The sequence below is a fragment of the Montipora foliosa genome, chromosome 8 (assembly GCF_036669935.1).
Source record: "Montipora foliosa isolate CH-2021 chromosome 8, ASM3666993v2, whole genome shotgun sequence".
NCBI lineage: Eukaryota > Metazoa > Cnidaria > Anthozoa > Scleractinia > Acroporidae > Montipora > Montipora foliosa.
This window is the reverse complement of record NC_090876.1, coordinates 18,156,169-18,169,397: the sequence shown is the minus strand read 5'-3', so window position 1 is coordinate 18,169,397 and position 13,229 is coordinate 18,156,169. Positions and strand designations below refer to the sequence as shown.

The 13,229-nt window shown below is 37.1% G+C and overlaps 1 protein-coding gene across 2 annotated transcripts in view; it reads left to right on the top strand.

Annotated features, from left to right (window-relative positions):
* The window catches only part of LOC137968031 (diacylglycerol kinase beta-like), a 63,325-nt gene that overhangs the window by 19,072 nt on the left and 31,024 nt on the right, over positions 1–13,229 (top strand). The window contains exons 4-8 of one of the 2 annotated variants that reach the window (XM_068814643.1): positions 47–361; positions 3,803–3,994; positions 8,622–8,671; positions 9,519–9,593; positions 12,896–13,015. In XM_068814643.1, the coding sequence (XP_068670744.1) occupies positions 47–361; positions 3,803–3,994; positions 8,622–8,671; positions 9,519–9,593; positions 12,896–13,015 (752 nt within the window). The remainder of the gene's footprint in view (positions 1–46; positions 362–3,802; positions 3,995–8,621; positions 8,672–9,518; positions 9,594–12,895; positions 13,016–13,229) is intronic. The other variant, XM_068814644.1, reaches the window with a different exon arrangement.

Here is a 13,229-nt window from a genome sequence, read left to right as displayed (position 1 = left end):
AAATAATAGTAATTCATTTAAAAGGTCAAACTACACATAATTTCAGTTTCAGAAATTCCAGGCATCCACAGTGGAGCTGGAACAGCAGCACTGGTTGCCACAGCAGCTGCTATTGGGGCCAGTGATACGCCTGAAATAACTCTTTCTAAAGTCAACGATGATGATGATGATGCTGAAACAAGTCCTAAACCTAACGGATCCCCCACCATTAAAACTAACAATAATGACTTCACAGCCACTCCTCAAACACCCCTCACATTGTTCCCTGTACCACAAGATTCTCTAGGGCTTGGTGCATGGGGCAGAAAGGCGCCTGATTTAAAACATCACTTCCGAAGACATTCTAGTGGATCTTTCATGGGTTAGTACTGCCTTGACTTCACTAACATAAAAATCATTTTTGTCTGTAAAGTCCTAAACCCAACCATAATTAGAATTTAAAAGTTAACTGTTTTGCATAACAATAACCATTTTTTGTTGCAACTTTGAATCGCTAGTTAAAGATAATCTATTGGTTTTTTTTTTGAGAAAATGAGAATGGCATTTGTTTCTACTTGAATGTATTAAAACAACAGACACTCTTATAAATGTACATGCAGTGTATGTGAAGTGAGGGTTATAGACAAAAGAGAGAAGTGATCCTTGAACTTACTGTATCTAGACAATTTAATCACTCACTGAAAAATGTCCCCATTTACCCTTTGACGTCCAATCCGGCTTTTAGGCCAGACTTAGTATTTTTACTCTGTCTAACACCAGACGATTTTACTCGTCGTCAATGGGGAACCCCTGGGAGTTAATGGGTTAAGCAATTGTCTCTCAGGCACTTGAAAAATTTAGGCATCAGTATATGCTGGCATCGCTGAGGTCATTGGGTTTGAATCCCGTTGAAGAGGCCTGAATTTTTCAGGTGTCTAGAAGAGACAATAATATTGCTTAAATTGTCCAGCTGAGTGCGAGGCTCACTTCTCTCTTTCGGCGATAACCTGCACCTCACATTTACATTTATTTCATTCATTGAGTCGTACGTGGTTCACTAGTAAGAACACTTGGCCCAACAAATTGACATACTTCCAACTGAGCAGCTTCATAGAGCTCTCAGTTGGTAGAGTATTGCACTTGCATCACAGAGGTAATGGGTTGGAATCCAGAAGCTGCCTGAATTTTTCAGATGTGTCTTTCGTTTACTCTTAAAGTAAATTAACTGTTGTGTACGTGTAGTATGTTAACCCAGCTCTCTGAGGCCTAATTTCAAGGTTATTTATGGACAACGTAATAGTGGGACGTACTGTTTAATGAGATAGTGCTTAAAATGAAAAACAAAAGAGGCTTCAAACATTAATTTTTTCAACCCAGTATTAGGCAAATGCGTGAGCTCCTTTTAATAAAAATTGCTTTAAAATTTGAAGAAAACAGGAGTCAGTTCAAGAGTTAATCTAAATTCCTATTTGATTCCTCCCTATTTGTACCTGTCCTTCTCACTTTCCTGTGCTGCCTTTGGTAGTGCTTTTTTTTTTCTATAAAATATCTGTATCCCACAAGGGGACACTGTCTATGGAACTATTTACTCCCTCCTGTTTCTCCCCATTGCCTCCTTTGTTAAAGCAGACTTTCATTCCTGTGTGCAGTGTGTGGAAAAAGAAAGAAACTTACAGAAATTGTTTTGGTCAGCCAAGTATAATAATTAATTTTATAGCTTCAAGGTTTAATTCTGAGGAAGCAAAGGTTTATAGTCATCTCATCAAGGAGAAGACTTCATACAGAATGAAATTCATCTGTTAGACAACTGTCATGCTTAACAACACCGAGAAATTAAAGTCCATTCATTCAATACAATGAAAGGGAGAGATACCAGAGGTTATCCCTATAAAATTATGAGGGTATCTTCCCCAAAAGATCATCCCAGTCACTTCACCCTTTCATGACCATGATCAAAACTTTTATTCTCCTAACTAGTACCATGATGGCTTTATTTGTTGGGTAGTCATGAGAATTTGGTGTTATATCAACATCGTACCTCTTAAACTGATAATGTTGTTCACTCTCAATACCTGTCTGACTGATCGACATTTTATTGAAATTGTGAGGAGGATTTGCATACCGATCACAGATTTTAATTTTGCCATACAATTGCTTGAAATTTATGCCCAGTCAGACATGCGTCTGTGGGAAAAAACTACAGACAAATGTAAGGGGAAATTTAAAGTGTCACTGGGCAAATTCTAGTGTAGCTAGGTTTCTCAAATTTTGTCAGTAAAATTCTTCGGTTAGTAACTTATTAAGGTTACTTTTCACGAATTTTGCTACATTCAAGGTTTTCTCAAGTTATTTCAACGCAGATTCCCATAGAAACACTGTAATTTCAGACATGTTTGCCTACCCGTCAAGATGGCTTCCAAAACCGGCCTATTGCTGTTTACGTTGCTTATGTTCAGAGATGTGCACAGAATGTTAATAAAAATAATTAAGTATTCCTTTGAGTCTAAACACCAATGCGGTTGGCATTAGGGTGAAGCAGTTAGCATTAGTTTAGTTGTCTTGTTAAGGACAGTGCCTACTATTGTTATTGCTCATACGTTCTACGTATCTTGAGATACTCGGATTTCTGATGAGTGGTGCTTATTAATACAGGGATATTTTTGCACGGTTCAAACCTATGCAGAGAATTAAAGCAAAACTTAGTAAGTGCTGTTGGTATCCAAAAAGAAAATTGAGTGTAACCATGCATTTTCAGAGATAATTAAGCTTTATTCAATTTGGAAAAGAACACCACACATTGCTTTGTATTTTAAAGCTTTTTACAAATATTGTTGATTAATTATCTTCGAAAACGTGGCTATTCCCAATTTTCTTTTTGGATTTCAAGATCTGCTTCTCCCAAAAATTCAGTAAACCGTACAAAAATACCTTGAATTTGTAGGCACCATTAATTCCTAAGGGTACTCTAAAACCTCATTTAGTGCCTTATTTCAAAGACACAAGTTGTGTTGAAGTTGATTAGAGAGGAAAGGGGGCATTCTTTGATTTTTACAAAAATTGGTCCACATCTCATGAGCAGCATTTTGGGACGTACTGTAGCTAACATACCTTGATGCAGTTTTATTGTCTGGGTTGTTGAAGACGGAAGGACTGTGTTTGGTTCACGACTGATGTTTCCACAACTGGAGGGTAGGTTATCTTCAGAGTCAGGTTGTGGAAACATCAGGTTCAAACAACCGCTCTTCTCAAGAGTGTACTATGAAAACCACCAATCTGTGGAATGGGTCTGAATTATCAAGTCACTGTCTCGCCCACTTTCGTTAAACAATTTGATGAAATTTCTTTCCCACAGGCTTAAGGTGTACAAAAGCACATCAACAATGGAAAAACATGTTTTCTTTGGCAATCGCAGAAGAACTTCAAACGAAGAATCCTGTGGTGGTCTCCCCCTTTTCTGATAATGTCTTGTATAATCTTCATTTTCAAGTCTTCTCCGAGAGCTTTTCCACGATATTAGAGCCTTCCATATGACTTGTGCTCAGTTCTGCCGTTACTTCTTTAGAATTTGAACTATTTGCAAGCGAAAGTGGGCGGGGCAGAGACACGTAAATTGCTGCCCAATCCACAGATCGGTGGTTTTCGTATTACTTGCTGAGACGATCGTTTCCATCAAGGTATGGCATTCCTAGGAAAGGAAAGGAACTTGGGGACACTGTAAACTGAAATAAACAATTATTAAGGCAAAACAAGTCAAATTCCTATTAAGGGTATTCATTTAATTACAGCTTGGGTTTTAAAGTAATAATTTGTATTTATGTGGCAGCCTTTAAAGTGGCCAATGAGCATCCACCCACAAACCCAAGGTCCAGCTCACAAAGGAAAAAGATGTCCAGTGAGCAGGTGAGCCTGCTGAATGTGAACCAACAAATCAGAACAGTACCTATGGTGTCCATCAGGGAGATCGCATGTTATTTATCCATGCTGGAGGGAGGCAAAGTTGAGGACAAGCTGGAGTGTAAGTATTATGAGCCATAGTAAAACTGGCAAGATGTGATTATGTTACAGTAATGTACATTGTGTAACATTATTCACTTTCCTGTGAGTCCTTGCAATTGCCTGGTTTGCTTTAAATTTGGTGAGTGTGTATAATTATTATACTTTAATTAACCCATTGACTGCTGAGCGGCCCACAGTGGTGAGTAAAATTGTCTGGCATTTGACAGAGGAAAACCTAGGAAGTCTCACTTCCATGGGGCAATGAGTTAAACCTACAATGGTGGATAAAATTCCTTGGGACACTTCTGTAATTGCATTAATTTTCAGTGTTTTTAAAAAAGCACTGTTATCCATTTCAAAATGCGTTGCTTCCCCTGCTCTCCCCCCCCCCCCCCCCATACAATGTTGAAACTCTAGAGAAATAACGTGTACACATGACCAACATTGTAGGGGTGGGGGAGGGGCTGAACAAGTGTAGATGAATTCGTGCGAGACTGTTTGTTTGGCGTGTGTGAAAAAGCGCCACAAATGTAAATTTGTCCCGAGACTTTTGTCCGTGATTGTAGTTCAAGTTAGTTGTCTGACTTCACTGTTATAGTTTGGAAAGACGTAAGAAGGGACTTTTATTCACTACGTACAGTACATGTTTAAGACCCATTGTATTGAGAGCAGATGAATTCTGAATTATGGATTTTAAGTACTGTAATTTATGACAGTACATGCATTTTTTAACCAATGCATGGTGGCCAGAAGGAGACTCGTCATGGTTTTGTAATTGTAGACTCAGAGCGTTCATGTTAGCAGTGGCCAAGGGTGTTTCAGAGACTTCAAAATTTGTGACCGTCCAGATGAAAAGGATGCTTAACTAAAAAGCGTTTCGAGTGCGTTTGTGTTTGAAACGCATTTGAAACACGTTTGAAACTGTTTGAAACCCAAAATAGTAGAAAATTTGATCATGGAAACATAGCCGTGGAAACATTGTCTGCCTTGTGTCTGCGTTGCCAGTGACATTTCAATACATAAAACGTGGCTTTGGGTGTAAAAGTGTGCATGTGGAAGTGATGCATGAAACAAAATCAGCTGGAAAAACACCAGCAACTCCGAAGCCATTTGCGTGACTACAAAGCTTACCCTCAGGAAAATCAGTAACTTCAATTCAAGCCAACATTTAAATCCTTATAGTACTTCAAAAACTTCTGCCATTAAAACCACTTTCCAAACGGCAACCCTAAAACCCGGAATCCGGAATCACAGTACAATACAGAGAGTAAACACTATCCTAAACATTCATAAAAGCTAACCTGAGGCCTAATTAGGCCTAAAAACGTTTGTTTAGGCCTAATTAGGCCTAAGGTTAGCTTTTATGAATGTTTAGGATAGTGTTTACTCTCTGTATTGTACTGTGATTCCGGATTCCGGATTCCGGGTTTTAGGGTTGCCCCTTTCCAAATTCACAGTCGATCTTATAAACTCGGTAACAGGAATATTTTGAAATACTTGAAACAAGAATTTAAGTTCGACTGTTCAGATTCTGAATTGTCGTGGGCGTTCTCTTCATTTGTAATTCCATTTCCTTAAAAGAATCATTGTAAATGTATGAACGACACATAGCACATTGATTTTTAGAAAAAACTGCAATTTGAAGCAAGATTTTGTGAAAGACTTCCAAGATTGCAATCAAATTTCAGAGATCGCGAAGAGATCTTGCCGATTCTGCTGGGCCACGCGTGACAATTCACTGTAAAAAGTAAACGCTGTTTCCAAAGCAAAGCGCCTATCTCTAAATAGCAATATCAAAAAAACGGTGAAGGCATTATTTTAATTGACGAAAAGCCTAGCTCTTAAAGTTAGCAAGATCTTCTCAGCGTCGTTAAAGCCTTCTGGGCAGAAACATTAATTTTCACTAAAGGTTTGTGTTTGCATGACAAGGACGTGACATAAATATTGGAAACATCTCTCCCGCGTTTGACTAAAATATACTCGTTATCCACTAATCCTCCTGGAATGCAGGGTTTCTGGTTACCCTGGATTCCAGAGAATTTTCGCTCTCTTTGGGCGACGAAAGATCAGAGCGAAAAACTAAAGAGCGAACCGGCGAAGTGGCGGGTTTTTCTCGCCGCTTCGCGACTTGCCATTCCGTCGCTCTGAGAGAAATTAAAACCTCTGATGGCATCTTAGCGAAGAAACAGACACTCGCACTTTCGTTCATTTCCATTTCAAAGATCTTGAAATTATTTAGCTTCAGAAACGTTTTGAAAAAGAAGTGAAATTCATTCATATTTGACAAAACTTACAAAGACTGCTAAGGCAATTCATGCAGAAAAACCGACTAATAATATAATTATGCACATGCTAATTCTTCTGTTTCAAACGCAGTGAAATGTGACACTTGTTTTTTAAACGCAGGGAAACGCTGTTTTTTGAAATGCATTTGAAACATGTTTGAAACTGTTTGAAACATGTTTAAATTTGTTTGAAACACTGTTTTGAAACCCGTTTGGGAAGAAATGGTCTAAGCATCCTTTTCATATGGACGGTCACATTTGGTTACCTCATAGGACTTGGCAGATTGGTAGTAATTGCTTAAAGGTGCCTTTCAGATACTATAATTATTGAGAATTGAGATAAATGAAATAACTTAACCCATTAGTCGACTCCCAGGGGTTCCCCATTAAAGAGTAAAATCGTCCGGCGTTAGACACAGTAAAAGACTAAGTATGGCCGGTTCAGGCCTGATTGAGAGTCAAAGGGTTTAAGTCTAACACGATGTTTCGATGAACATGTACAAGTATTCATTACAATGTCATCATTTTCAAGCTATTAAAAAACTTAAGAGTGACTATTAAATTTATATGAGTGAAGGGTGATAGGAAACGTTGTGCTAAAATTTTTTGGCTTAACTTTATATTTAAATGACTTGTTTATCTAGTAAATTTAATCTAATTTGAATATCCAAGACAAGACATATGTTTATTTAAGCTAAGCAAAAAATTCTATGTATGAGCTCCCTTTTTTATCAAAGCAACAAATATTAAAATATTAGTTAAATTTTAGTTAAGTAGGGGCTGTATATCAGGCCTTCAGGCTCGTAACAGAGACTTTACCTTTTTAGGGGCTGTATATGAATATCCTCCATTTTGAAACCATTTTCCGCTGGTTACGGGTGCCCTGGGTAGTTTGGTGGCCGGCTCGAATAAAATGAAGTTTTATCTTCTAACAAGAAGGAAAAATGCCAGAAAAGCCCAGAATTAATTTGCAGAAAACTAAAAAAATGCCTTAAAAAGTTTCTAAATATCACAAAAAAGTCATATTTAATTTATTTTCTAATTATAGTTTCTCAAAATTTTCTAAAATAATATCTTGAGAGGTTAAAAATACCAGGATATTTGGTGAGAGGCCTTGGGAAGGTCATGGTCTGTCAAAAGGAAGAAATTGATCATAATTATGCTAGGTAACCACAAAGGTGCACATAATCACCTTGTTTACAAAGATATGAACTGCAGGGAAGAGTTTGATATCACATGTTTGTCAATCGTTTGTCGTTTTCAGCTAGTTAAATATACTTCTTAGCCAAAAAACTTCTGTCTTTAGGTTTCTACTTTTTGTGTAATGTTTAACTAAACATTTTCATTTCATCTATCGGGTCAGGAAGCCTTCTTTGACGGTGGTAAAGGGTATTTTTGTGAACCGTGAAATTCTTTTTCGTTTTATATTTTCCTTGAAAATTTAATGTGAAATGGCCTTTTTTTTCCTTGTGAAATGTGATTTGTCAATTACTGTGAGCCATGATTTTTGAGAATTTGGATACTTTAATATCCGTAAAATGAGAATCAGGTGTTAAATTCCCATGAACTGTGACATGATTTTGCTTTATGTTTTTGTTTGTTTGTTTTTTATTTGCGGGAGTAGGAGCCCAAGCAATAATAACAATGTACTGTAAATATAACTCGGCAGAGCAAGGTACAACCACTACATCTGGATTGCATTATTCACTGAAACGTGAGCCTTCAACACGTGGTCTCTACAGCCTTGACAGCTTTGTTGGTCAAACCAACTTGTAAGAAAATTTGTTTGTGTAAAATATTCCTTTTTTTCATGAAACACGAAATGGCCATTTTAACATTATTTTTAATGTCTGTGGACTGTGAAAGGCCCATTTTATTTTCCATAAAATGTGATGAAGACCCCCCTCCCCCCTCTCCCCTCCCCCCTTAGCACCCTCTTCTTTGTTGGGTTATTGATCCAAGGTCTGTCTCTTCTCTGGAACACTGTGAATTGGTCTAAAAATCTGTCATGAACTGATAAACCTGGCTTGATTGGCTGAGTGATTGAGACCACAAAATATAGCCAGTCTGTCTGGCTATTTGCCACGCAATGGTTCTTCACTAAGAAAGTACTCTCAGGGATTTCAAAATAACCGTTAAAAAACTGCAAATAGAAAGAGATTAATTTTGTAGACAATCAAATAAATAAAAAGTTCTTGTGTGGAATAATTTTATAGTAATGAAGTATTAAAATAATTTCTAAATTCCTTTGCCAGGATTTATACTTACTGTTATTTTACATTCAGACCATTTCAGTTATTAATATATAATATTGTTTGAAAGAATGGTTGGTTAAAGTAGTTGGTATGATTTTAATTTCAGTTGTTTTTAGAGTGTATGACAGTGATGGAAATGAATACCTCGATTCACAGGTAAGGAATTTTAATTTGTTAACATTTGCTCCTGGAATGTTTAATAAAAAAGACATGGTACATGTAGGAGAAACCTTCGTTGTTATTGACAATGACCCGGTAAAGGAGATGCAAAATTGTTTACTGGTAATTATCCATTTCAAAAAAAATATTTTCAAAGCTTAAAAACCAAGTTTGCATTTTATTGTCATCTGTTAGAAATTGAAAACTTGTACCTACATGTACAAAAAATTAATGTTTTTAAAATAACATTTTTCCCAAAATAATAATTATTTTTCAACAGTGATTCTGCGATCAATTGTTTACAGTCAAGATTTGAAAGAAATAATAAATTATTCTAGACTCACAAGATACCTTTTTAAAGTCAATTCTTAACAAAAATTTGCTTGTCTTAAGATACTGTACCTAAAGTTCCTTGGTACTTACCGGTATTAGCGGTAGTTGAAACACAAATGCGTGGTTGATTGTTAAGATTCCAGATTAAGCTCAATACAAACCCAAAGTTCTGTGAACTTAAGGAAGTGGTCTACATCCAGATCAGTTAAGTACACTGTACAACCTGACCTAGACACACAGTTTACATCATTGTACTTATAAATGTGGCTCAATCATGAAATTAGCACTTGTACAAGACAGGTACATGGAAATGAAACTGTGATTTACTAACAATAATTTAAAATTTAATTTTTTAACTTACTCAAATTGGTAACAACACATTCTACTCTGTTGGCCTAAAATTATTATTAGGTTCACTGAGCCAATATAATACACAAGCAGTAATAAATTATTGGTTGGTTCCTTGTTATTTCTATAAACAATATTCTCAAGTTTTTTTGTCTTGTTGAAGGAATTAGAGTGTATCACTCAGCAAATGATGAGTGTAGCACAGTACCTTGGCTGGGATGTAACAGAACTCAAGCCTGTAAGTGTTAGCTGTATTTAGGGCGATATGCCAGTTCAGTGCATGTTTTATTGGGAAAGCTTGTTTGTCAAAATCGTTCTTTTTTTTTTCATATTTCCTCTGAAAGATGTAGTACAAACCAGTTACATTAAACGAGCTTAAGGGGGGGGGGGGGGGGGCACCCAAAAAAAAAGGGTAGGAATGCTCATCGGAAAAGGAGACCATTTTGGGCGTGGCCCAGGTTTTTTTTGACCCCTAAAAGAGAGCATATTAAAACAGAGAAACGAAAAATACCGTGACTTTTAATAATGGCAAAGACATTATCATCTAATACTTTCAGCTACGTTAAGAAATGTACATGGGAGGGCCCCCCCCTCGGCAACAATCTGTGATGATCTGCCACAGATGTTGGAGGTGACAGTGTGTGCCTCTGCGCAACACAAAATGGACTAAATCTTGACTTCTCCTCAATTTTCTTTCTAAAGCCATGTTAATTCAGAAACCTGCAGAATACTGGAGCGGTTTTCAAATGAGTGTCGTAAAACCAAAACCAAAGTAATTACTTTGGCCAATCAAAAAGGACAGAGACAATCCAGTAAACTAATCAAAACTCGAAGTAATTAGACGTAGCCGACACAAAGCGCGGGAAAATGTGCACGCGCGAGCTACGATTGGTTTTGGTTTCACTTCTGATTGGTTGGAAGAGTGGCACGAGAACTTTGAACCAATCACTGAGTGAAGTAATGCAAAACCAAAGTAATTATCTAATTACTTTCGATACTCAATTGAAAACCACTCTATAATCAGAATACTAATCAGAATAAGTAATGTGTCCATGGTAAAGATGGGAAACCAGTTGCTTGGCAATGGACAAATGGAAAACTGAAAGATCAGAGGCCTAGTAGGCAGAGTTTGAGAGAAAATTAATTATCTATCTCCTCAGAAGTTCTAGTAGCTCAATGGGTAGAGCATCCGAACAGTGTTATAGAGCTGTTAGCTAGGTTCTCTTTAATTTTTCAGTTGCCTGTCACCAAGCAACTACAATCATAGTCAAAAGTAGTTGGGAAGGTTATATAAATGAACCCCACCAGAGCTGTATTTCAACCCGCTTCTGTTAAGGCACAAAAGAAACAGTTTCTACTTCTGTTATATACACTGTAGCCCCCAGTAGGAGCAAAGAAGACATCAAAAGTGCTAACCTCCCCATCAGTTATGTCTATGATATGTGACCTTTCACGCAAAAAAGGGGCTTATGGATTTCATAGTGAACAGTGAAATAAATTTCACGGTCACGGCGCATGAATTTGATATTTCACTCCGTAAAATTCAAATTTCACGGCTTGTTTACTATTGCTCCAATTCTTTTCACTATGCTCAGTGAAAAAGTTCACGGCATGAAATCGAAGACTGTCACGTTGTGCACTCAGTCATGTTCACGCTGTGAAATTATGTTGCTACGCCATCCAGAATAACAGGAAAATTTCGTGGTTTGGTTTTGGAATTAAAATTGCGGTAAATAAGGATAAACAAATTTTTGCTTCGGAAATCGAATAATGTTATTTATATCTTCTCTTGTGTAAAAAGTTTTAAGTTTTTATGGGGCGCCATTTCGTTAATTTCGGGGAAATCGAAGTTGGTTCGATTATGTTGCTTTGTTGATGGCACGATCTATAATTTGGATGAAAATGACCACTGACACGAATTACGTTACCGAGCAAAACACTTGTTTATTTATTACAGTTTCTCCAATAGTATAAACAATCAAATACACTGAAAAAAACCAGTGTAGGAGGAGAGTGAAGCATTCAAAAGCGCACTAAACCCATACGAGGGATTCTCCTCCATTCTGCATAATCAACGGTTTGCTCCAAAAACGCAATGAAATTGACATCCCCCGATCAGGGTCTGTGGCCAAAAATGCTGTCACGTAGGTTAAGTGATTTATCCGCTGAGATTTTGCAAACTGAACAGTCCTTGCATGAGAATAAGTACTCACATAGATGTTTATGAGCCTTCAGAAGATGGCTACAGGCTTTTTATGGCAAAACTCGATGACATATGTGTTTGTTAGCTTTCGGCCGCCATATTTGCGCGTATCCATGCAAAGCCTTATAAATTTGATTTGGAGTAAAACGTTTCTTCTCGCACGAAACATTGCACAGACCTGAACCTTTGCGAGACTCTTTCAATATTCATCTTCTTTTATCTCGTTGATTGTTGACTTTATTTGGTGAACGGTGTTGATGATGGTGTGACAGTGAAAACTGGCAAGAGGTGACGAGAAGTGTCTACAATTTAACAGAGAGCATCTCCATACCAAATAATATAATTTTGACGAATAACTTGAGTTCGGAATATCTCACAGCCCTGAAATTTGGAGTGGTTCTTTAGTTACATTACTCTGATACCACGTGTCAATTTCTTGACTCAATTTATTGAATAGTAAGCGATTTTAATTTTCACTGCGATGAAATACAAACCTTGATGAAAATGTTCAGAAAATCTTGTTACAAGTGCTGGCAAATTTTGGGGAATAATGTGGTTCGATTTTCTCGTAAAATATACGCGCTGCTCACAGCCTCGGATTCTAGGAAAAAGTACTTGTACTATGTTTAGATTTAAGTGTATTTGAGCAGTTAGTCGCCCCATTTGGCGCACTTAAATAAAAACATACTATTAAGCGAGTTGCTGCAATTTTCCAAGTTGCCCCAAAGATTAGTGCTCATAATTCATTTATGCTTGGTGATCTCGAAAAGAGGTTTGGATCACTGCTTGTCCTTGCCGGAAAATGCTCAGCACTCACGTGCTCGCAAAATCCATTCGCCGGCGTGCATGTTTCTTCACTTGAGTTAAGTCAACTTTACGGTAGACAAAATTTAATGATCATCAAAGGGTTCACGTCAATGTTTCTTTGACACTCAAAATCTGCCAGAAATCCAAACCCAATGAATTGATAATGAAATTAAATAATTTTGAGGAGGACTTTTTTTCCACAGCGTGAATTATTTCACTGCCCAGCGTGAACTAGTTCACGGTGGTATAATAAATTTTCACGCCGAGTTCATGCTGTTTTAAAGGAATTTCACAGAAGTTCAGCTTGCTTTATATAATTTCACGGTTGTCTGCCGTAAAATCGGCATCGTGAAATTTTCATAAGCCCCCTTTTTGCATGAAGGGTCACATATAATTGTAGTTTTCCTAATAGCAATTATTATTAAATTTTGAACATACCAGGGTATGCATTTGACGTTTCGGTTTGCTGTCATTAAGTTTACAATAAAATAATTCTAATATTTTTTATCATAACGCTTTTATTCTTTTAGATCCTTCAAGACATGTTGGTAGAGTTGGATTATGATGCTGATGGACAGATATCTCTAGAAGAATGGATCAAGGGAGGACTCACCACAATTCCTCTCAGGGTTCTGCTTGGTTTAGAGACTGTAAGTATGTCACAAACCCACACACATTGCATACTTAAGCTTGGAGGCAAAGATAGTTTTTGTTGTTACAAATTTGTTTGTACAGATTTGTGTGTTTAGTATTCTGGGTTAGGTTTGCTCAAATGAGAACTAAAACTGATTTAATCAATAATTCAGACTACACCACTGTAGGTTCCTGCGAGTTTATAACAGAGTGTAGCTCCCTCTTACACTA